General features: G+C 43.8%; 1 protein-coding gene, 19 non-coding genes and 1 pseudogene across 20 annotated transcripts; all 21 read right to left on the bottom strand.

Moving 5' to 3' along the window:
• Positions 1-475: 475 nt before the first annotated feature.
• LOC130400317 (5S ribosomal RNA) lies at positions 476-594 on the bottom strand. The gene has a single exon (XR_008902794.1). It is a non-coding gene; the product is annotated as a 5S ribosomal RNA (ribosomal RNA).
• A 519-nt stretch (positions 595-1,113) lies between these two features.
• LOC130400594 (5S ribosomal RNA) lies at positions 1,114-1,232 on the bottom strand. Its single transcript, XR_008903072.1, has one exon. It is a non-coding gene; the product is annotated as a 5S ribosomal RNA (ribosomal RNA).
• Positions 1,233-3,804: 2,572 nt separating this feature from the next.
• On the bottom strand, positions 3,805-6,846 carry LOC130393461 (uncharacterized). The gene is made up of 9 exons (XM_056604144.1): positions 6,622-6,846; positions 6,234-6,456; positions 5,414-5,712; positions 5,167-5,257; positions 4,825-4,941; positions 4,667-4,742; positions 4,341-4,592; positions 3,919-4,040; positions 3,805-3,831 (listed from the first exon to the last, which is right to left on the bottom strand). The coding sequence occupies exons 3-9, from the start codon at positions 5,665-5,667 to the stop codon at positions 3,805-3,807; spliced, it is 939 nt and encodes a 312-aa protein (XP_056460119.1). The 5' UTR covers positions 5,668-5,712; positions 6,234-6,456; positions 6,622-6,846.
• Positions 6,847-8,498: 1,652 nt separating this feature from the next.
• LOC130400982 (5S ribosomal RNA) lies at positions 8,499-8,617 on the bottom strand. Its single transcript, XR_008903447.1, has one exon. It is a non-coding gene; the product is annotated as a 5S ribosomal RNA (ribosomal RNA).
• Positions 8,618-9,145: 528 nt separating this feature from the next.
• Positions 9,146-9,264, bottom strand: LOC130400578 (5S ribosomal RNA). The gene has a single exon (XR_008903057.1). It is a non-coding gene; the product is annotated as a 5S ribosomal RNA (ribosomal RNA).
• Positions 9,265-9,792: 528 nt separating this feature from the next.
• On the bottom strand, positions 9,793-9,912 carry LOC130396122 (5S ribosomal RNA; annotated as a pseudogene).
• A 529-nt stretch (positions 9,913-10,441) lies between these two features.
• LOC130397467 (5S ribosomal RNA) lies at positions 10,442-10,560 on the bottom strand. The gene has a single exon (XR_008900059.1). It is a non-coding gene; the product is annotated as a 5S ribosomal RNA (ribosomal RNA).
• Positions 10,561-11,078: 518 nt separating this feature from the next.
• On the bottom strand, positions 11,079-11,197 carry LOC130397466 (5S ribosomal RNA). Its single transcript, XR_008900058.1, has one exon. It is a non-coding gene; the product is annotated as a 5S ribosomal RNA (ribosomal RNA).
• A 528-nt stretch (positions 11,198-11,725) lies between these two features.
• On the bottom strand, positions 11,726-11,845 carry LOC130400770 (5S ribosomal RNA). The gene has a single exon (XR_008903243.1). It is a non-coding gene; the product is annotated as a 5S ribosomal RNA (ribosomal RNA).
• Positions 11,846-12,371: 526 nt separating this feature from the next.
• LOC130397465 (5S ribosomal RNA) lies at positions 12,372-12,490 on the bottom strand. The gene has a single exon (XR_008900057.1). It is a non-coding gene; the product is annotated as a 5S ribosomal RNA (ribosomal RNA).
• A 518-nt stretch (positions 12,491-13,008) lies between these two features.
• LOC130397464 (5S ribosomal RNA) lies at positions 13,009-13,127 on the bottom strand. Its single transcript, XR_008900056.1, has one exon. It is a non-coding gene; the product is annotated as a 5S ribosomal RNA (ribosomal RNA).
• Positions 13,128-13,656: 529 nt separating this feature from the next.
• Positions 13,657-13,775, bottom strand: LOC130397462 (5S ribosomal RNA). The gene has a single exon (XR_008900054.1). It is a non-coding gene; the product is annotated as a 5S ribosomal RNA (ribosomal RNA).
• Positions 13,776-14,304: 529 nt separating this feature from the next.
• Positions 14,305-14,423, bottom strand: LOC130397461 (5S ribosomal RNA). Its single transcript, XR_008900053.1, has one exon. It is a non-coding gene; the product is annotated as a 5S ribosomal RNA (ribosomal RNA).
• A 520-nt stretch (positions 14,424-14,943) lies between these two features.
• On the bottom strand, positions 14,944-15,062 carry LOC130397459 (5S ribosomal RNA). Its single transcript, XR_008900052.1, has one exon. It is a non-coding gene; the product is annotated as a 5S ribosomal RNA (ribosomal RNA).
• A 518-nt stretch (positions 15,063-15,580) lies between these two features.
• LOC130400563 (5S ribosomal RNA) lies at positions 15,581-15,699 on the bottom strand. The gene has a single exon (XR_008903043.1). It is a non-coding gene; the product is annotated as a 5S ribosomal RNA (ribosomal RNA).
• A 527-nt stretch (positions 15,700-16,226) lies between these two features.
• LOC130400466 (5S ribosomal RNA) lies at positions 16,227-16,345 on the bottom strand. The gene has a single exon (XR_008902950.1). It is a non-coding gene; the product is annotated as a 5S ribosomal RNA (ribosomal RNA).
• Positions 16,346-16,864: 519 nt separating this feature from the next.
• LOC130397458 (5S ribosomal RNA) lies at positions 16,865-16,983 on the bottom strand. The gene has a single exon (XR_008900051.1). It is a non-coding gene; the product is annotated as a 5S ribosomal RNA (ribosomal RNA).
• A 517-nt stretch (positions 16,984-17,500) lies between these two features.
• Positions 17,501-17,619, bottom strand: LOC130397457 (5S ribosomal RNA). The gene has a single exon (XR_008900050.1). It is a non-coding gene; the product is annotated as a 5S ribosomal RNA (ribosomal RNA).
• A 528-nt stretch (positions 17,620-18,147) lies between these two features.
• On the bottom strand, positions 18,148-18,266 carry LOC130397455 (5S ribosomal RNA). The gene has a single exon (XR_008900048.1). It is a non-coding gene; the product is annotated as a 5S ribosomal RNA (ribosomal RNA).
• A 519-nt stretch (positions 18,267-18,785) lies between these two features.
• LOC130395594 (5S ribosomal RNA) lies at positions 18,786-18,904 on the bottom strand. Its single transcript, XR_008898636.1, has one exon. It is a non-coding gene; the product is annotated as a 5S ribosomal RNA (ribosomal RNA).
• Positions 18,905-19,422: 518 nt separating this feature from the next.
• On the bottom strand, positions 19,423-19,541 carry LOC130396874 (5S ribosomal RNA). Its single transcript, XR_008899489.1, has one exon. It is a non-coding gene; the product is annotated as a 5S ribosomal RNA (ribosomal RNA).
• Positions 19,542-19,716: the final 175 nt, after the last annotated feature.

The raw sequence follows: 19,716 nt of genomic DNA, 5'->3' as shown, positions 1-19,716 counted from the left end.
AGCTGCTGAGGCTCGACGTTACACTTTTACAAAAACAATCATTAGTTAGATATAAACGGCAGTAATTGATTCAGTAGGACTCCTTATCCATGTAAACGATCATTGTGACATCTGAATTCATTAATTATCTGAAATACACTGCGTGTGCGTGTGATGTTAAATGTTTGAACCAAGGTTAACGGTTAAAGTGTCAGAGAATGGGTGGTGATTTTTTGACGTCCTCCCATGATCTGAAGTGAGCGTGCGTGTTTGTGTTGGTGAAAGTTTAAGAAATGTACAACTGTCGGTTCAGCTCTCTGGTGCTCCCTGCTGGCAGTATCACTATACTGTCCTCATGTTTCACAAAAATAGTTTTGAGAGACGTTGTCAGTTTTTGTATGTTGCTTAAATCCTCCAAAGCGGTTGGCAGTAAACATCAGGTCCCGGTACGCCACGGTAGGCCACGGAGGCAATGAGCTCGAGTTGAAAAAGAAAAAGCTTACAGCACCTGGTATTCCCAGGCGGTCTCCCTTCCAAGTACTAACCAGGCCCGACCCTGCTTAGCTTCCGAGATCAGACGAGATCAGGTGTGTTCAGGGTGGTATGGCCGTAAGCAATTAATGCAGGCGCAAAACCAGGTTTTATACAGTAGCACATAAGGAGTGAGAAAGCTGCTGAGGCTCGACGTTACACTTTTACAAAAACAATCATTAGTTAGATATAAACGGCAGTAATTGATTCAGTAGGACTCCTTATCCATGTAAACGATCATTGTGACATCTGAATTCATTAATTATCTGAAATACACTGTGTGTGCGTGTGATGTTAAATGTTTGAACCAAGGTTAACGGTTAAAGTGTCAGAGAATAGGTGGTGATTTTTTGACGTCCTCCCATGATCTGAAGTGAGCGTGCGTGTTTGTGTTGGTGAAAGTTTAAGAAATGTACAACTGTCGGTTCAGCTCTCTGGTGCTCCCTGCTGGCAGTATCACTATACTATCCTCATGTTTCACAAAAATAGTTTTGAGAGACGTTGTCAGTTTTTGTATGTTGCTTAAATCCTCCAAAGCGGTTGGCAGTAAACATCAGGTCACGGTACGCCACGGAGTCAATGAGCTCGAGTTGAATAAGAAAAAGCTTACAGCACCTGGTATTCCCAGGCGGTCTCCCATCCAAGTACTAACCAGGCCCGAACCTGCTTAGCTTCCGAGATCAGACGAGATCGGGCGTGTTCAGGGTGGTATGGCCGTAAGCAATTAGTGCAGGCGCAAAACCAGATTTTATACAGTAGCACATAAGGAGTGAGAAAGCTGCTGAGGCTCGACGTTACACTCTTACAAAAACAATCATTAGTTAGATATAAACGGCAGTAATTGATTCAGTAGGACTCCTTATCCATGTAAACGATCATTGTGACATCTGAATTCATTAATTATCTGAAATACACTGCGTGTGCGTGTGATGTTAAATGTTTGAACCAAGGTTAAAGCCCATGGTGCAGGTTAACCGGAAGTTTTGATTAATGGGTACATAAAGCACTCAAAATATGTATATAAAGTTAGAAATGTCTCCAAAATGGTGTTAAAGTCCAGTTTTTGTAGTTTTTGGTTAGTAACGGTTATTTTTTACGCAATTTGGCGATGACGTCACGTAGGGTAGACGCATACTAGAACTAGCATTATGGCGGACGAGGAAGAGGTAGCAAGACCCACTCTCAACATTTATGATGGCCCACAGCCATATAATTTCGAACCGGTTAGGCGTATGAGGGGAAATGAGGAAATACCGAGAGCCGATGGCCGTCAAAGACAAATAAATGCATGGTCAGAGGAGAATGAGTGGAGAGTTGGTGAAGTGTCCTGGTGAGTTGCTACCATTTAGAAACGTAGCAAGGAGCGCTGGAGCTAGTAGTCTATGAACAGCAGTGCATACAATAACTTATTTTTTCAGTGAATAGCATCGAATGAAAGTCAACGTTTTCTTTATATCTAGTGACAGTGATTATGTCATTGGCTCAGATAAGTACCCTAAACTTAGTCAGAAGATCCAGAAATAGAAGGCATAATAGCTTGACAGTCCCACCTGTGAACCCCTAGTGTTTATTCTAAGCTTTTACCTTTCTCCGGTGAAAATGTTGTTTGCAAACGTAGCCGACGCCGAGTAGGCTGGTTATGTCTTCAGTGTGATTATTTTTGATAGTGCTAACTCGTTTTCCTCGTGATTGATGTCATTGAAACTGTCAGGGTACCGCTTACCGGGAGAGAGCAGTAAGCGTGTCTGTGTCGCTGTGTTTGGCAGGTGTCTGTGTGGGCGGTGTCGTCCCATGGAAACTGTGGTGGAGAGCTTGTGTTGTAGGGAGGTGAGCGCGTTTTGGTCGCTGGTCGAGGAGCTCACCCCGCGGCCAGCAGATGTAACGTGCCTTACGCAGCATCCTGGATTTGAGGCATGCTGCCTGAATCCGTTTGTGCTAAAAAAATAGCATACACCCACTTCAGGCAGGATCATGGTCCCCTTCAAGCCAGCACGCACGAGTATGTTCATGGTTTATGTTTACTTTACAAATCTTTTTACACTGAGTCATTTGAACCAAGTTATAGGTGACAGGAGATTTGTTGCATACACAATAAACATGCATAAGAAACAGGCTTAAAATGACGTTTCCAACCAACTTACAGAGTTTTAAACGTAAGAATCTTTCCTACTTATCCCTAGGCAATACCGGTACACTGCGTACAGGCAAGCTATACGCTGGGCTTATGGCGTTTTAGGGAGGAGTATAAGGAAGCCTCTACCCTCTTGTGTGGTTTCAACCATCAGACAGCAATTCCAGAATGATGACCAGACCTATCAGGGCTTTCAATGGCCTTGTTTGGATGAAAATGAATAAAAATAAGTTACGCTTATTCTGTTGTGATCATTCAATTGCCCTTAAAATGTTATAAAGTACACAGAACACATGCATTTTGGATAAAAAAAAGTTGATTGGCATTGCTTGTAATGGTTACTGAACAAAGACACAGGTTGGAATTAAATCTATATAAAAAAATGGTTAGGCACAAAACATACAAGGAACACTGATGGATGGCTAGACCCGCAATGTTTAATTCTAATTCTAATAAATTCTGCAATAGTGTAGTCATACCCGAGGGTCAGTTGATGGTTCTCTTTTTCTCTCACACACACACACACACACACACTATTTCATGCATGCATACATGCAGTGATACATGCAAAAGCACATCAAGCAGACACGCAGTGAGCCCAGACAACACCGCACACAGAGGTTGACAAGGCACAGGTAAAATGATTACCAAATTATTTTGAATTATATACAAAGAAATTTCATGCAAATAATAACAACTAAATCATTGGACTTGTCCGTGGAAAAAAATAATAATGTGAAATTAGGTTTTCTTGAAGCGTGACTGCCGGGCTAGGTAGAGGCTGATGGCCTCCTCCTTAGGAATCTGTTCGAAGGATTTGGCGATGGGGGCGGGTGCATCGGAGGACAAATTGGCGCCAACCTCTCGAAGAACCGCGGGTGAATTGTCGTAGCTCTCCCGAAGGGCCTTCATTAATGATGTTGCATAACCTGCAGACATAATAATAATTATAATAATAATAATATTACTTTATAAAGATCATTGTCACTGATCACTCGTGCGCCATCTCAAAATATGATAGAACTGCCTGACACTGCTTACCGTATGAGGCTGCCTCTTTGATGGGACGCACCACATGGGCACCTTTTCTGAAGCGCGGATACCGCACGCAGTACTTCTCCGTCCCGTCACTTCTCCGTGCTGTCTCACGATTGGCATTGTGATTATAATGCAGCGCCGCTAAGAGAAGCCTACAAAATAACACATTTGAGAAAACCTTTGAAACTTGGTGTATGACAAAATACTACAATAGGCACGTTAATAGGTACTATTATTACTAAGATGAGGGAGTGGTAAGCCTCAAGGGAGAAGGTCTGGTGCTGTGGAGACAGCTGACGAACATCTTTCAGCAAGGCAGCCCTCATCATTATGTTCTCCAACTTGACTGCTGCCAATGAGCCTGAAAAGACCAAGACAGGTAGGCAGGGAGGCAGACAGACAGACACACAGACAGACGGAAAACGTACAAATAGACAGGAAGATGGATACAGACAGAATTCCTTTTTGAAATGGAAACACATGAAATTGTCCTGCATATGAATTATAGCAAACATAAACAGTAAACAGAATGTTATGAGATTGCCAGGGAATGAAAAAATAATTTCATCACGAAGGTCACATGTCAAAGCATCCAGACAATTACTCAAAGACAGCAACTAAAACAAAACTATGTAGAGCGTGCATAATACCAGTACTGTACCTGGGTCCAGCCACTCTTTGTTGCGCTGATCTTCGTCTAGAGGGCCATGGGCACAACTGGAGAAGGCAGGGGTGTCATGGTCATGGATGTCCTGGATGTGGTTCACTAAACTTCTCCATTTGGCCTCCATGACCGCTGGGTTGCCATCTGGGGTTGAGGCTGCAGTCCAATAGAGGTGATTCACTATAGCTGGCCTCCACAACTGTAGTTGGTCACACTCTTTGGATGCTGCATCCAATGCCTTCCCCAGACCTGTTTTAGAACAAATGGTATTAATTGATATGCACTAACAAAACTGCTTCAAGGTTCCAACAATGGATACATACTTTTTGCAATGTGCCACACGTCAAAATAATGCTGTGTCCCTTCAGGGATCAGCTCCTCTCTCACCCATTTGGCAACCTAAGGAGAAAAAAACCACAAACATCCAGCTTCAGTGCAATTCAGATATTTACCTTCTATACTGCATTTTTATTGTAAATACCTGGCGATGTCGGTCCGTGATCAGCGTTGCCAAATGCAGGTCGTTTCCCCTCAGCAGGCCAACACTGCGCTTGAGCCCTTCAAGCTCACACCATGAGCTGTTGGGGACCTCTGAGCTCTGCAACATGACATAACAGTGTAAGTGTAGAATGCAGGTGGTGTTGAAGGAGGCGTTAATGAACCGAAGCGTTGCTGGTCCAGGCATTATGATACACTACTCTAGTTAGGCAATACACAATAAAGCTCTATGCATGGTTGTACTAGTGGAAAGATGTTATATTAAGATACAATCCTTTTACCAAATTGCAGAGTTCATTTCTTTGTCTAATAACATCAGGTTTACCTGAACAAGCTGAACATCCACCACCTTGTTCACTCTGTCCTCTATCAGAGAGTATGACCCATACTTTGCGCAGTGCCCAGGAGAATCTGACCTGGAATTAATTACAATTTATGTTTCAAGTTTTTAAAACCATGGTCTGTAAAGACAATCCACCATGTCAACTGCAAATGCCAACTAAAGCCACCCTACATGATAACAAATAACAAAATCAAAACGTGGAACTGGTCTAGCTCTCACACTGGTTTACCTGCAGTCCCCAGCAAGAACTAGCCCGCCATCCATTGCCCGTAGGTCACTAAAATTCTTGGCTTGATCATTCTGCCAGGCCTGAACGATTACTGGGATGATGTAGCGGCGCTGATGGCGAAAGAAACTGCTCGCACTGATGCACTGCAGGCCAAACAGGGTCAACATTCTTAGTGTCTGTGTGGCCAAACATCCAGTAAAATGAATGGCCCCACTTAACAGGAGGTTGCAGGTTGGCATGTTCCTGTGGAGCATTGGCTGGTTTTGCCAGAAACGGTGGTAGCCACATGATGCACAGACCTAGATATGTAAGAAAATAAAATAAAACATTGTAATCAACAGTATATCAGGATTCAATATAGAGTAAGTACTGTACATTACTGGTCAAAGGTTTCATATTTTCAATGAAACACACATGACCAATACAGTATAACACTCAAATATGATGGCATCACAAACCAGCAGACTTAAGCCAGCCTGGTACATACATTGTAAATTAACTGGCAAGACAGTCAGAGCTATCAGATTTTAATTAGATATTCAGATTTTCTAATCAGATGGCCACGTAAACAAAACTGCATAAACAAAACTGTACCTGATTGATCTTAACAAAAGTTCCTTCCTGCTGCACGATGCTCCTATCCGACCTCTCACAACAGGCCGGACAGATGGCAAAAAGGCCCATCAGCTCCTCTTGGCAAACAATGAATTTGTCAAAGCAACTACAACAACAAAAAATGAGGGGGAGGGGGGCGGTGTCATTCAAACTAACAAAGCATTGAGCATTCAATATGGTCTATGTTGGTTTTAGATTATCTCACTTGTGGTGGGGGTCACACGTGTAAGGTGGCTCCTCATCAAACAATTCCTCCTCATCCATCGGCTCTTCGGGCACCCACGACAAGTCACTGATGACAGTGGCATTATCATCATCATCGTCGTCAACTGTCTGTTCAGGACTAGCGAGGGGAGTGGAGGTTTGTGGGCTGATTGAAGTCTGTGTGCCCACGCTAACCATCTTGGGCTTCAGGTTAACCTGCACAGCTGTGGCAGAGGCAGTAAACATACCCAAACATATGACAATCATGGCAAATCTAAGCGGCTATGTTTTGGTGTAGGCTATGTATTCATTTCATCAATGTGTATGGAAATGTCCTACTTGCAATGTTTTAGACATAATATCTACCCCTTAAAATACCAAAGATTTACCGTGAGACCATCGGGGGGGCTTCAAATAACATTGTGTCCCAGCGTCAGAAGTGGAGGAGGGCAAGGGCTGATCCCCAGCATCGACACTCTCCACAGTGTCTACACTGTGCACGGTCTCCTGCTGTGAGGCGTCTGTCAACATCTTGCGAAAACAAATATAAAAAAGTATATTAGTATAAAGTATAGTATATATAAGTATATAAAAAAGAAATGCAAGGGTGTAGTGGTGAAATAAGAGGTAGGTAAACTGAATACTTAGATCAGTGATTCGCAACCAATGGTAGTACATTTACTGTATTGGGAGGTAGCTAAACTCTGAAGTGAGAAGTGGATAAACTCTGTTTCTCAAATTTCAGAGGTGGGTAAACTGCGTTTACTTGCGTTTAGCGTCCATTACAGCCCTGACGACACGGTCACGGTCAAATACAGTATATGTGAAAGAGAACCGTAGCAGTCTAGCACTAACACAAAACGCAAACACACTGTTGTGAAAGCCGCTCGATGATGACGATCACTGATCAAAACACTAGCCATGAAGCTTTCATGACGATATGGACATTTACTTCAGGGCAATTTTGTTTTGGCTCATATTCGTTTATCAAGAAATATGCTCTTCTAATGTCAGACTGATCATGCTTGTAGAGGAGCCTGTGTCAAAGGGAACACGGTATGCAAAATACACAGAGCTAGCTAACGCGCAGCTTGTAATTAGCAGCTATAGCATGATGCTTACCGTGGCAATCTCTCGCTTGCGGCAGACGGTGTCTCTCGACCTCGGGACAGGGCAGGCAGAGTGGTTTGCATGCACAGACGGCACGGCGGTAGGAATTAACTTCGCCGTCCTCTTACTCTTTAAACCAAGTGAGACCATCTTGGCATCCCCTGGGTGGTAATCCTCCTCCTTGAAATGCGCGCTGCATATTCTGGAGTACGCGGTAACAGAGCTAGCTGAAAAATCTGCCCGCCTAACCTTGACAAATTGCACCCAGCTTCGGAGAATCCCTTTGTCCTTGGGGAAGCAATGTACCCTATGTCCACTTTTGCTGGAGTTGTTGCACCCGCCACAAATACAGTAGAAAACCATGTTATCTACTTATATATCTACTCTCTCTCTCTATCTATATATATGTTATGCTATGCTATGCTATGCTATCCCTCACTATCTATCTATGTTATGTTATGTTATGCTATGCTATCCCTCACTATCTATCGATGTTATGCTATTCTATCTATCTATCGATGTTATGCTATTCTATCTATCGATCTATCTATCTATCGATCTATCTATCTATATCTAGGCTATCTCTATTTATGTATTTACTTATATAATCTGACACTGTCACTCTCTCACTAGCGGCTTCGGCTGTCGTCCAAAAGCGCGGAGTACCTTATGTGACGTCATGCAATGCATTGTGGGAGAAATAAGAATCATCGCTAACCTGTGGCTAATAACCACTAATATATCACCTACTTTTCCTAATATTTATATTTTGTGATACCCTACAACATCAAATACAATGGATAATTGTTTAAATGTTTATTACCAACTAGAAAATTGCCAGAATAGAAGAAAATAGAAACCTGCACCATGCCCTTTAACGGTTAAAGTGTCAGAGAATGGGTGGTGATTTTTTGACGTCCTCCAATGATCTGAAGTGAGCGTGCGTGTTTGTGTTGGTGAAAGTTTAAGAAATGTACAACTGTCGGTTCAGCTCTCTGGTGCTCCCTGCTGGCAGTATCACTATACTGTTTCACAAAAACAGTTTTGAGAGACGTTGTCAGTTTTTGTATGTTGCTTAAATCCTCCAAAGCGGTTGGCAGTAAACATCAGGTCACGGTACGCCACGGAGTCAATGAGCTCGAGTTGAAAAAGAAAAAACTTACAGCACCTGGTATTCCCAGGCGGTCTCCCATCCAAGTACTAACCAGGCCCGACCCTGCTTAGCTTCCGAGATCAGACGAGATCGGGCGTGTTCAGTGTGGTATGGCCGTAAGCAATTAGTTCAGGCGCAAAACCAGGTTTTATACAGTAGCACATAAGGAGTGAGAAAGCTGCTGAGGCTCGACGTTACACTTTTACAAAAACAATCATTAGTTAGATATAAACGGCAGTAATTGATTCAGTAGGACTCCTTATCCATGTAAACGATCATTGTGACATCTGAATTCATTAATTATCTGAAATACACTGCGTGTGCGTGTGACGTTAAATGTTTGAACCAAGGTTAACGGTTAAAGTGTCAGAGAATGGGTGGTGATTTTTTGACGTCCTCCCATGATCTGAAGTGAGCGTGCGTGTTTGTGTTGGTGAAAGTTTAAGAAATGTACAACTGTCGGTTCAGCTCTCTGGTGCTCCCTGCTGGCAGTATCACTATACTGTCCTCATGTTTCACAAAATAGTTTTGAGAGACGTTGTCAGTTTTTGTATGTTGCTTAAATCCTCCAAAGCGGTTGGCAGTAAACATCAGGTCACGGTACGCCACGGTAGGCCACGGAGTCAATGAGCTCGAGTTGAAAAAGAAAATGCTTGCAGCACCTGGTATTCCCAGGCGGTCTCCCATCCAAGTACTAACCAGGCCCGACCCTGCTTAGCTTCCGAGATCAGACGAGATCGGGCGTGTTCAGGGTGGTATGGCCGTAAGCAATTAGTGCAGGCGCAAAACCAGGTTTTATACAGTAGCACATAAGGAGTGAGAAAGCTGCTGAGGCTCGACGTTACACTCTTACAAAAACAATCATTAGTTAGATATAAACGGCAGTAATTGATTCAGTAGGACTCCTTATCCATGTAAACGATCATTGTGACATCTGAATTCATTAATTATCTGAAATACACTGCGTGTGCGTGTGATGTTAAATGTTTGAACCAAGGTTAACGGTTAAAGTGTCAGAGAATGGGTGGTGATTTTTTGACGTCCTCCCATGATCTGAAGTGAGCGTGCGTGTTTGTGTTGGTGAAAGTTTAAGAAATGTACAACTGTCGGTTCAGCTCTCTGGTGCTCCCTGCTGGCAGTATCACCATACTGTCCTCATGTTTCACAAAATAGTTTTGAGAGACGTTGTCAGTTTTTGTATGTTGCTTAAATCCTCCAAAGCGGTTGGCAGTAAACATCAGGTCACGGTACGCCACGGTAGGCCACGGAGGCAATGAGCTCGAGTTGAAAAAGAAAAAGCTTACAGCACCTGGTATTCCCAGGCGGTCTCCCATCCAAGTACTAACCATGCCCGACCCTGCTTAGCTTCGAGATCAGACGAAGATCGGGCGTGTTCAGGGTAGGTATGGCCGTAAGCAATTAGTGCAGGCGCAAAACCAGGTTTTATACAGTAGCACATAAGGAGTGAGAAAGCTGCTGAGGCTCGACGTTACACTCTTACAAAAACAATCATTAGTTAGATATAAACGGCAGTAATTGATTCAGTAGGACTCCTTATCCATGTAAACGATCATTGTGACATCAGAATTCATTAGTTATCTGAAATACACTGCGTGTGCGTGTGATGTTAAATGTTTGAACCAAGGTTAACGGTTAAAGTGTCAGAGAATGGGTGGTGATTTTTTGACGTCCTCCCATGATCTGAAGTGAGCGTGCGTGTTTGTGTTGGTGAAAGTTTAAGAAATGTACAACTGTCGGTTCAGCTCTCTGGTGCTCCCTGCTGGCAGTATCACTATACTGTCCTCATGTTTCACAAAAATAGTTTTGAGAGACGTTGTCAGTTTTTGTATGTTGCTTAAATCCTCCAAAGCGGTTGGCAGTAAACATCAGGTCACGGTACGCCACGGTAGGCCACGGAGGCAATGAGCTCGAGTTGAAAAAGAAAAAGCTTACAGCACCTGGTATTCCCAGGCGGTCTCCCATCCAAGTACTAACCAGGCCCGACCCTGCTTAGCTTCCGAGATCAGACGAGATCGGGCGTGTTCAGGGTGGTATGGCCGTAAGCAATTAGTGCAGGCGCAAAACCAGGTTTTATACAGTAGCACATAAGGAGTGAGAAAGCTGCTGAGGCTCGACGTTACACTTTTACAAAAACAATCATTAGTTAGATATAAACGGCAGTAATTGATTCAGTAGGACTCCTTATCCATGTAAACGATCATTGTGACATCTGAATTCATTAATTATCTGAAATACACTGCGTGTGCGTGTGATGTTAAATGTTTGAACCAAGGTTAACGGTTAAAGTGTCAGAGAATGGGTGGTGATTTTTTGACGTCCTCCCATGATCTGAAGTGAGCGTGCGTGTTTGTGTTGGTGAAAGTTTAAGAAATGTACAACTGTCGGTTCAGCTCTCTGGTGCTCCCTGCTGGCAGTATCACTATACTGTCCTCATGTTTCACAAAAACAGTTTTGAGAGACGTTGTCAGTTTTTGTATGTTGCTTAAATCCTCCAAAGCGGTTGGCAGTAAACATCAGGTCACGGTACGCCACGGAGTCAATGAGCTCGAGTTGAAAAAGAAAAGCTTACAGCACCTGGTATTCCCAGGCGGTCTCCCATCCAAGTACTAACCAGGCCCGACCCTGCTTAGCTTCCGAGATCAGACGAGATCGGGCGTGTTCAGGGTGGTATGGCCGTAAGCAATTAGTGCAGGCGCAAAACCAGGTTTTATACAGTAGCACATAAGGAGTGAGAAAGCTGCTGAGGCTCGACGTTACACTTTTACAAAAACAATCATTAGTTAGATATAAACGGCAGTAATTGATTCAGTAGGACTCCTTATCCATGTAAACGATCATTGTGACATCTGAATTCATTAATTATCTGAAATACACTGCGTGTGCGTGTGATGTTAAATGTTTGAACCAAGGTTAACGGTTAAAGTGTCAGAGAATGGGTGGTGATTTTTTGACGTCCTCCCATGATCTGAAGTGAGCGTGCGTGTTTGTGTTGGTGAAAGTTTAAGAAATGTACAACTGTCGGTTCAGCTCTCTGGTGCTCCCTGCTGGCAGTATCACTATACTGTCCTCATGTTTCACAAAAATAGTTTTGAGAGACGTTGTCAGTTTTTGTATGTTGCTTAAATCCTCCAAAGCGGTTGGCAGTAAACATCAGGTCACGGTACGCCACGGTAGGCCACGGAGGCAATGAGCTCGAGTTGAAAAAGAAAAGCTTACAGCACCTGGTATTCCCAGGCGGTCTCCCATCCAAGTACTAACCAGGCCCGACCCTGCTTAGCTTCCGAGATTCAGACGAGATCGGGCGTGTTCAGGGTGGTATGGCCGTAAGCAATAGTGCAGGCGCAAAACCAGGTTTTATACAGTAGCACATAAGGAGTGAGAAAGCTGCTGAGGCTCGACGTTACACTCTTACAAAAACAATCATTAGTTAGATATAAACGGCAGTAATTGATTCAGTAGGACTCCTTATCCATGTAAACGATCATTGTGACATCTGAATTCATTAATTATCTGAAATACACTGCGTGTGCGTGTGATGTTAAATGTTTGAACCAAGGTTAACGGTTAAAGTGTCAGAGAATGGGTGGTGATTTTTTGACGTCCTCCCATGATCTGAAGTGAGCGTGCGTGTTTGTGTTGGTGAAAGTTTAAGAAATGTACAACTGTCGGTTCAGCTCTCTGGTGCTCCCTGCTGGCAGTATCACTATACTGTCCTCATGTTTCACAAAAATAGTTTTGAGAGACGTTGTCAGTTTTTGTATGTTGCTTAAATCCTCCAAAGCGGTTGGCAGTAAACATCAGGTCACGGTACGCCCGGTAGGCCACGGAGTCAATGAGCTCGAGTTGAAAAGAAAAAGCTTACAGCACCTGGTATTCCCAGGCGGTCTCCCATCCAAGTACTAACCAGGCCCGACCCTGCTTAGCTTCCGAGATCAGACGAGATCGGGCGTGTTCAGGGTGGTATGGCCGTAAGCAATTAGTGCAGGCGCAAAACCAGGTTTTATACAGTAGCACATAAGGAGTGAGAAAGCTGCTGAGGCTCGACGTTACACTCTTACAAAAACAATCATTAGTTAGATATAAACGGCAGTAATTGATTCAGTAGGACTCCTTATCCATGTAAACGATCATTGTGACATCTGAATTCATTAATTATCTGAAATACACTGCGTGTGCGTGTGATGTTAAATGTTTGAACCAAGGTTAACGGTTAAAGTGTCAGAGAATGGGTGGTGATTTTTTGACGTCCTCCCATGATCTGAAGTGAGCGTGCGTGTTTGTGTTGGTGAAAGTTTAAGAAATGTACAACTGTCGGTTCAGCTCTCTGGTGCTCCCTGCTGGCAGTATCACTATACTGTCCTCATGTTTCACAAAAATAGTTTTGAGAGACGTTGTCAGTTTTGTATGTTGCTTAAATCCTCCAAAGCGGTTGGCAGTAAACATCAGGTCACGGTACGCCACGGAGTCAATGAGCTCGAGTTGAAAAAGAAAAAGCTTACAGCACCTGGTATTCCCAGGCGGTCTCCCATCCAAGTACTAACCAGGCCCGACCCTGCTTAGCTTCCGAGATCAGACGAGATCGGGCGTGTTCAGGGTGGTATGGCCGTAAGCAATTAGTGCAGGCGCAAAACCAGGTTTTATACAGTAGCACATAAGGAGTGAGAAAGCTGCTGAGGCTCGACGTTACACTTTTACAAAAACAATCATTAGTTAGATATAAACGGCAGTAATTGATTCAGTAGGACTCCTTATCCATGTAAACGATCATTGTGACATCTGAATTCATTAATTATCTGAAATACACTGCGTGTGCGTGTGATGTTAAATGTTTGAACCAAGGTTAACGGTTAAAGTGTCAGAGAATGGGTGGTGATTTTTTGACGTCCTCCCATGATCTGAAGTGAGCGTGCGTGTTTGTGTTGGTGAAAGTTTAAGAAATGTACAACTGTCGGTTCAGCTCTCTGGTGCTCCCTGCTGGCAGTATCACTATACTGTCCTCATGTTTCACAAAAATAGTTTTGAGAGACGTTGTCAGTTTTTGTATGTTGCTTAAATCCTCCAAAGCGGTTGGCAGTAAACATCAGGTCACGGTACGCCACGGTAGGCCACGGAGGCAATGAGCTCGAGTTGAAAAAGAAAAAGCTTACAGCACCTGGTATTCCCAGGCGGTCTCCCATCCAAGTACTAACCAGGCCCGACCCTGCTTAGCTTCCGAGATCAGACGAGATCGGGCGTGTTCAGGGTGGTATGGCCGTAAGCAATTAGTGCAGGCGCAAAACCAGGTTTTATACAGTAGCACATAAGGAGTGAGAAAGCTGCTGAGGCTCGACGTTACACTCTTACAAAAACAATCATTAGTTAGATATAAACGGCAGTAATTGATTCAGTAGGACTCCTTATCCATGGTAACGATCATTGTGACATCTGAATTCATTAATTATCTGAAATACACTGCGTGTGCGTGTGATGTTAAATGTTTGAACCAAGGTTAACGGTTAAAGTGTCAGAGAATGGGTGGTGATTTTTTGACGTCCTCCCATGATCTGAAGTGAGCGTGCGTGTTTGTGTTGGTGAAAGTTTAAGAAATGTACAACTGTCGGTTCAGCTCTCTGGTGCTCCCTGCTGGCAGTATCACTATACTGTCCTCATGTTTCACAAAAATAGTTTTGAGAGACGTTGTCAGTTTTTGTATGTTGCTTAAATCCTCCAAAGCGGTTGGCAGTAAACATCAGGTCACGGTACGCCACGGTAGGCCACGGAGTCAATGAGCTCGAGTTGAAAAAGAAAAAGCTTACAGCACCTGGTATTCCCAGGCGGTCTCCCATCCAAGTACTAACCAGGCCCGACCCTGCTTAGCTTCCGAGATCAGACGAGATCGGGCGTGTTCAGGGTGGTATGGCCGTAAGCAATTAGTGCAGGCGCAAAACCAGGTTTTATACAGTAGCACATAAGGAGTGAGAAAGCTGCTGAGGCTCGACGTTACACTTTTACAAAAACAATCATTAGTTAGATATAAACGGCAGTAATTGATTCAGTAGGACTCCTTATCCATGTAAACGATCATTGTGACATCTGAATTCATTAATTATCTGAAATACACTGCGTGTGCGTGTGATGTTAAATGTTTGAACCAAGGTTAACGGTTAAAGTGTCAGAGAATGGGTGGTGATTTTTTGACGTCCTCCCATGATCTGAAGTGAGCGTGCGTGTTTGTGTTGGTGAAAGTTTAAGAAATGTACAACTGTCGGTTCAGCTCTCTGGTGCTCCCTGCTGGCAGTATCACTATACTGTCCTCATGTTTCACAAAAACAGTTTTGAGAGACGTTGTCAGTTTTTGTATGTTGCTTAAATCCTCCAAAGCGGTTGGCAGTAAACATCAGGTCACGGTACGCCACGGAGGTCAATGAGCTCGAGTTGAAAAAGAAAAAGCTTACAGCACCTGGTATTCCCAGGCGGTCTCCCATCCAAGTACTAACCAGGCCCGACCCTGCTTAGCTTCCGAGATCAGACGAGATCGGGCGTGTTCAGGGTGGTATGGCCGTAAGCAATTAGTGCAGGCGCAAAACCAGGTTTTATACAGTAGCACATAAGGAGTGAGAAAGCTGCTGAGGCTCGACGTTACACTTTTACAAAAACAATCATTAGTTAGATATAAACGGCAGTAATTGATTCAGTAGGACTCCTTATCCATGTAAACGATCATTGTGACATCTGAATTCATTAATTATCTGAAATACACTGCGTGTGCGTGTGATGTTAAATGTTTGAACCAAGGTTAACGGTTAAAGTGTCAGAGAATGGGTGGTGATTTTTTGACGTCCTCCCATGATCTGAAGTGAGCGTGCGTGTTTGTGTTGGTGAAAGTTTAAGAAATGTACAACTGTCGGTTCAGCTCTCTGGTGCTCCCTGCTGGCAGTATCACTATACTGTCCTCATGTTTCACAAAATTAGTTTTGAGAGACGTTGTCAGTTTTTGTATGTTGCTTAAATCCTCCAAAGCGGTTGGCAGTAAACATCAGGTCACGGTACGCCACGGAGTCAATGAGCTCGAGTTGAAAAGAAAAAGCTTACAGCACCTGGTATTCCCAGGCGGTCTCCCATCCAAGTACTAACCAGGCCCGACCCTGCTTAGCTTCCGAGATCAGACGAGATCGGCCGTGTTCAGGGTGGTATGGCCGTAAGCAATTAGTGCAGGCGCAAAACCAGGTTTTATACAGTAGCACATAAGGAGTGAGAAAGCTGCTGAGGCTCGACGTTACACTTTACAAAACAATCATTAGTTAGATATAAACGGCAGTAATTGATTCAGTAGGACTCCTTATCCATGTAAACGATCATTGTGACATCTGAATTCATTAATTATCTGAAATACACTGCGTGTGCGTGTGATGTTAAATGTTTGAACCAAGGTTAACGGTTAAAGTGTCAGAGAATGGGTGGTGATTTTTTGACGTCCTCCCATGATCTGAAGTGAGCGTGCGTGTTTGTGTTGGTGAAAGTTTAAGAAATGTACAACTGTCGGTTCAGCTCTCTGGTGCTCCCTGCTGGCAGTATCACTATACTGTCCTCATGTTTCACAAAAATAGTTTTGAGAGACGTTGTCAGTTTTTGTATGTTGCTTAAATCCTCCAAAGCGGTTGGCAGTAAACATCAGGTCACGGTACGCCACGGTAGGCCACGGAGGCAATGAGCTCGAGTTGAAAAAGAAAAAGCTTACAGCACCTGGTATTCCCAGGCGGTCTCCCATCCAAGTACTAACCAGGCCCGACCCTGCTTAGCTTCCGAGATCAGACGAGATCGTGCGTGTTCAGGGTGGTATGGCCGTAAGCAATTAGTGCAGGCGCAAAACCAGGTTTTATACAGTAGCACATAAGGAGTGAGAAAGCTGCTGAGGCTCGACGTTACACTTTTACAAAAACAATCATTAGTTAGATATAAACGGCAGTAATTGATTCAGTAGGACTCCTTATCCATGTAAACGATCATTGTGACATCTGAATTCATTAATTATCTGAAATACACTGCGTGTGCGTGTGATGTTAAATGTTTGAACCAAGGTTAACGGTTAAAGTGTCAGAGAATGGGTGGTGATTTTTTGACGTCCTCCCATGATCTGAAGTGAGCGTGCGTGTTTGTGTTGGTGAAAGTTTAAGAAATGTACAACTGTCGGTTCAGCTCTCTGGTGCTCCCTGCTGGCAGTATCACTATACTGTCCTCATGTTTCACAAAAATAGTTTTGAGAGACGTTGTCAGTTTTTGTATGTTGCTTAAATCCTCCAAAGCGGTTGGCAGTAAACATCAGGTCACGGTACGCCACGGAGTCAATGAGCTCGAGTTGAAAAAGAAAAAGCTTACAGCACCTGGTATTCCCAGGCGGTCTCCCATCCAAGTACTAACCAGGCCCGACCCTGCTTAGCTTCCGAGATCAGACGAGATCGGGCGTGTTCAGGGTGGTATGGCCGTAAGCAATTAGTGCAGGCGCAAAACCAGGTTTTATACAGTAGCACATAAGGAGTGAGAAAGCTGCTGAGGCTCGACGTTACACTTTACAAAAACAATCATTAGTTAGATATAAACGGCAGTAATTGATTCAGTAGGACTCCTTATCCATGTAAACGATCATTGTGACATCTGAATTCATTAATTATCTGAAATACACTGCGTGTGCGTGTGATGTTAAATGTTTGAACCAAGGTTAACGGTTAAAGTGTCAGAGAATGGGTGGTGATTTTTTGACGTCCTCCCATGATCTGAAGTGAGCGTGCGTGTTTGTGTTGGTGAAAGTTTAAGAAATGTACAACTGTCGGTTCAGCTCTCTGGTGCTCCCTGCTGGCAGTATCACTATACTGTCCTCATGTTTCACAAAAATAGTTTTGAGAGACGTTGTCAGTTTTTGTATGTTGCTTAAATCCTCCAAAGCGGTTGGCAGTAAACATCAGGTCACGGTACGCCACGGAGTCAATGAGCTCGAGTTGAAAAAGAAAAGCTTACAGCACCTGGTATTCCCAGGCGGTCTCCCATCCAAGTACTAACCAGGCCCGACCCTGCTTAGCTTCCGAGATCAGACGAGATCGGGCGTGTTCAGGGTGGTATGGCCGTAAGCAATTAGTGCAGGCGCAAAACCAGGTTTTATACAGTAGCACATAAGGAGTGAGAAAGCTGCTGAGGCTCGACGTTACACTCTTACAAAAACAATCATTAGTTAGATATAAACGGCAGTAATTGATTCAGTAGGACTCCTTATCCATGTAAACGATCATTGTGACATCTGAATTCATTAATTATCTGAAATACACTGCGTGTGCGTGTGATGTTAAATGTTTGAACCAAGGTTAACGGTTAAAGTGTCAGAGAATGGGTGGTGATTTTTGACGTCCTCCCATGATCTGAAGTGAGCGTGCGTGTTTGTGTTGGTGAAAGTTTAAGAAATGTACAACTGTCGGTTCAGCTCTCTGGTGCTCCCTGCTGGCAGTATCACTATACTGTCCTCATGTTTCACAAAAATAGTTTTGAGAGACGTTGTCAGTTTTTGTATGTTGCTTAAATCCTCCAAAGCGGTTGGCAGTAAACATCAGGTCACGGTACGCCACGGTAGGCCACGGAGTCAATGAGCTCGAGTTGAAAAAGAAAAAGCTTACAGCACCTGGTATTCCCAGGCGGTCTCCCATCCAAGTACTAACCAGGCCCGACCCTGCTTAGCTTCCGAGATCAGACGAGATCGGGCGTGTTCAGGGTGGTATGGCCGTAAGCAATTAGTGCAGGCGCAAAACCAGGTTTTATACAGTAGCACATAAGGAGTGAGAAAGCTGCTGAGGCTCGACGTTACACTTTACAAAAACAATCATTAGTTAGATATAAACGGCAGTAATTGATTCAGTAGGACTCCTTATCCATGTAAACGATCATTGTGACATCTGAATTCATTAATTATCTGAAATACACTGCGTGTGCGTGTGATGTTAAATGTTTGAACCAAGGTTAACGGTTAAAGTGTCAGAGAATGGGTGGTGATTTTTTGACGTCCTCCCATGATCTGAAGTGAGCGTGCGTGTTTGTGTTGGTGAAAGTTTAAGAAATGTACAACTGTCGGTTCAGCTCTCTGGTGCTCCCTGCTGGCAGTATCACTATACTGTCCTCATGTTTCACAAAAATAGTTTTGAGAGACGTTGTCAGTTTTTGTATGTTGCTTAAATCCTCCAAAGCGGTTGGCAGTAAACATCAGGTCACGGTACGCCACGGAGTCAATGAGCTCGAGTTGAAAAAGAAAAATGCTTACAGCACCTGGTATTCCCAGGCGGTCTCCCATCCAAGTACTAACCAGGCCCGACCCTGCTTAGCTTCCGAGATCAGACGAGATCGGGCGTGTCAGGGTGGCTATGGCCGTAAGCAATTAGTGCAGGCGCAAAACCAGGTTTTATACAGTAGCACATAAGGAGTGAGAAAGCTGCTGAGGCTCGACGTTACACTCTTACAAAAACAATCATTAGTTAGATATAACGGCAGTAATTGATTCAGTAGGACTCCTTATCCATGTAAACGATCATTGTGACATCTGAATTCATTAATTATCTGAAATACACTGCGTGTGCGTGTGATGTTAAATGTTTGAACCAAGGTTAACGGTTAAAGTGTCAGAGAATGGGTGGTGATTTTTTGACGGCCTCCCATGATCTGAAGTGAGCGTGCGTGTTTGTGTTGGTGAAAGTTTAAGAAATGTACAACTGTCGGTTCAGCTCTCTGGTGCTCCCTGCTGGCAGTATCACTATACTGTCCTCATGTTTCACAAAAATAGTTTTGAGAGACGTTGTCAGTTTTTGTATGTTGCTTAAATCCTCCAAAGCGGTTGGCAGTAAACATCAGGTCACGGTACGCCATGCGGAGTCAATGAGCTCGAGTTGAAAAGAAAAGCTTACAGCACCTGGTATTCCCAGGCGGTCTCCCATCCAAGTACTAACCAGGCCCGACCCTGCTTAACTTCCGAGATCAGACGAGATCGGGCGTGTTCAGGGTGGTATGGCCGTAAGCAATTAGTGCAGGCGCAAAACCAGGTTTATACAGTAGCACATAAGGAGTGAGAAAGCTGCTGAGGCTCGACGTTACACTCTTACAAAAACAATCATTAGTTAGATATAAACGGCAGTAATTGATTCAGTAGGACTCCTTATCCATGTAAACGATCATTGTGACATCTGAATTCATT

This window comes from Gadus chalcogrammus, chromosome 12, assembly GCF_026213295.1.
Source record: "Gadus chalcogrammus isolate NIFS_2021 chromosome 12, NIFS_Gcha_1.0, whole genome shotgun sequence".
Classification (NCBI taxonomy): Eukaryota; Metazoa; Chordata; class Actinopteri; order Gadiformes; family Gadidae; genus Gadus; species Gadus chalcogrammus.
Note: the sequence above shows the minus strand (reverse complement) of the source record. Positions and strands in the feature narration are given on the sequence as shown.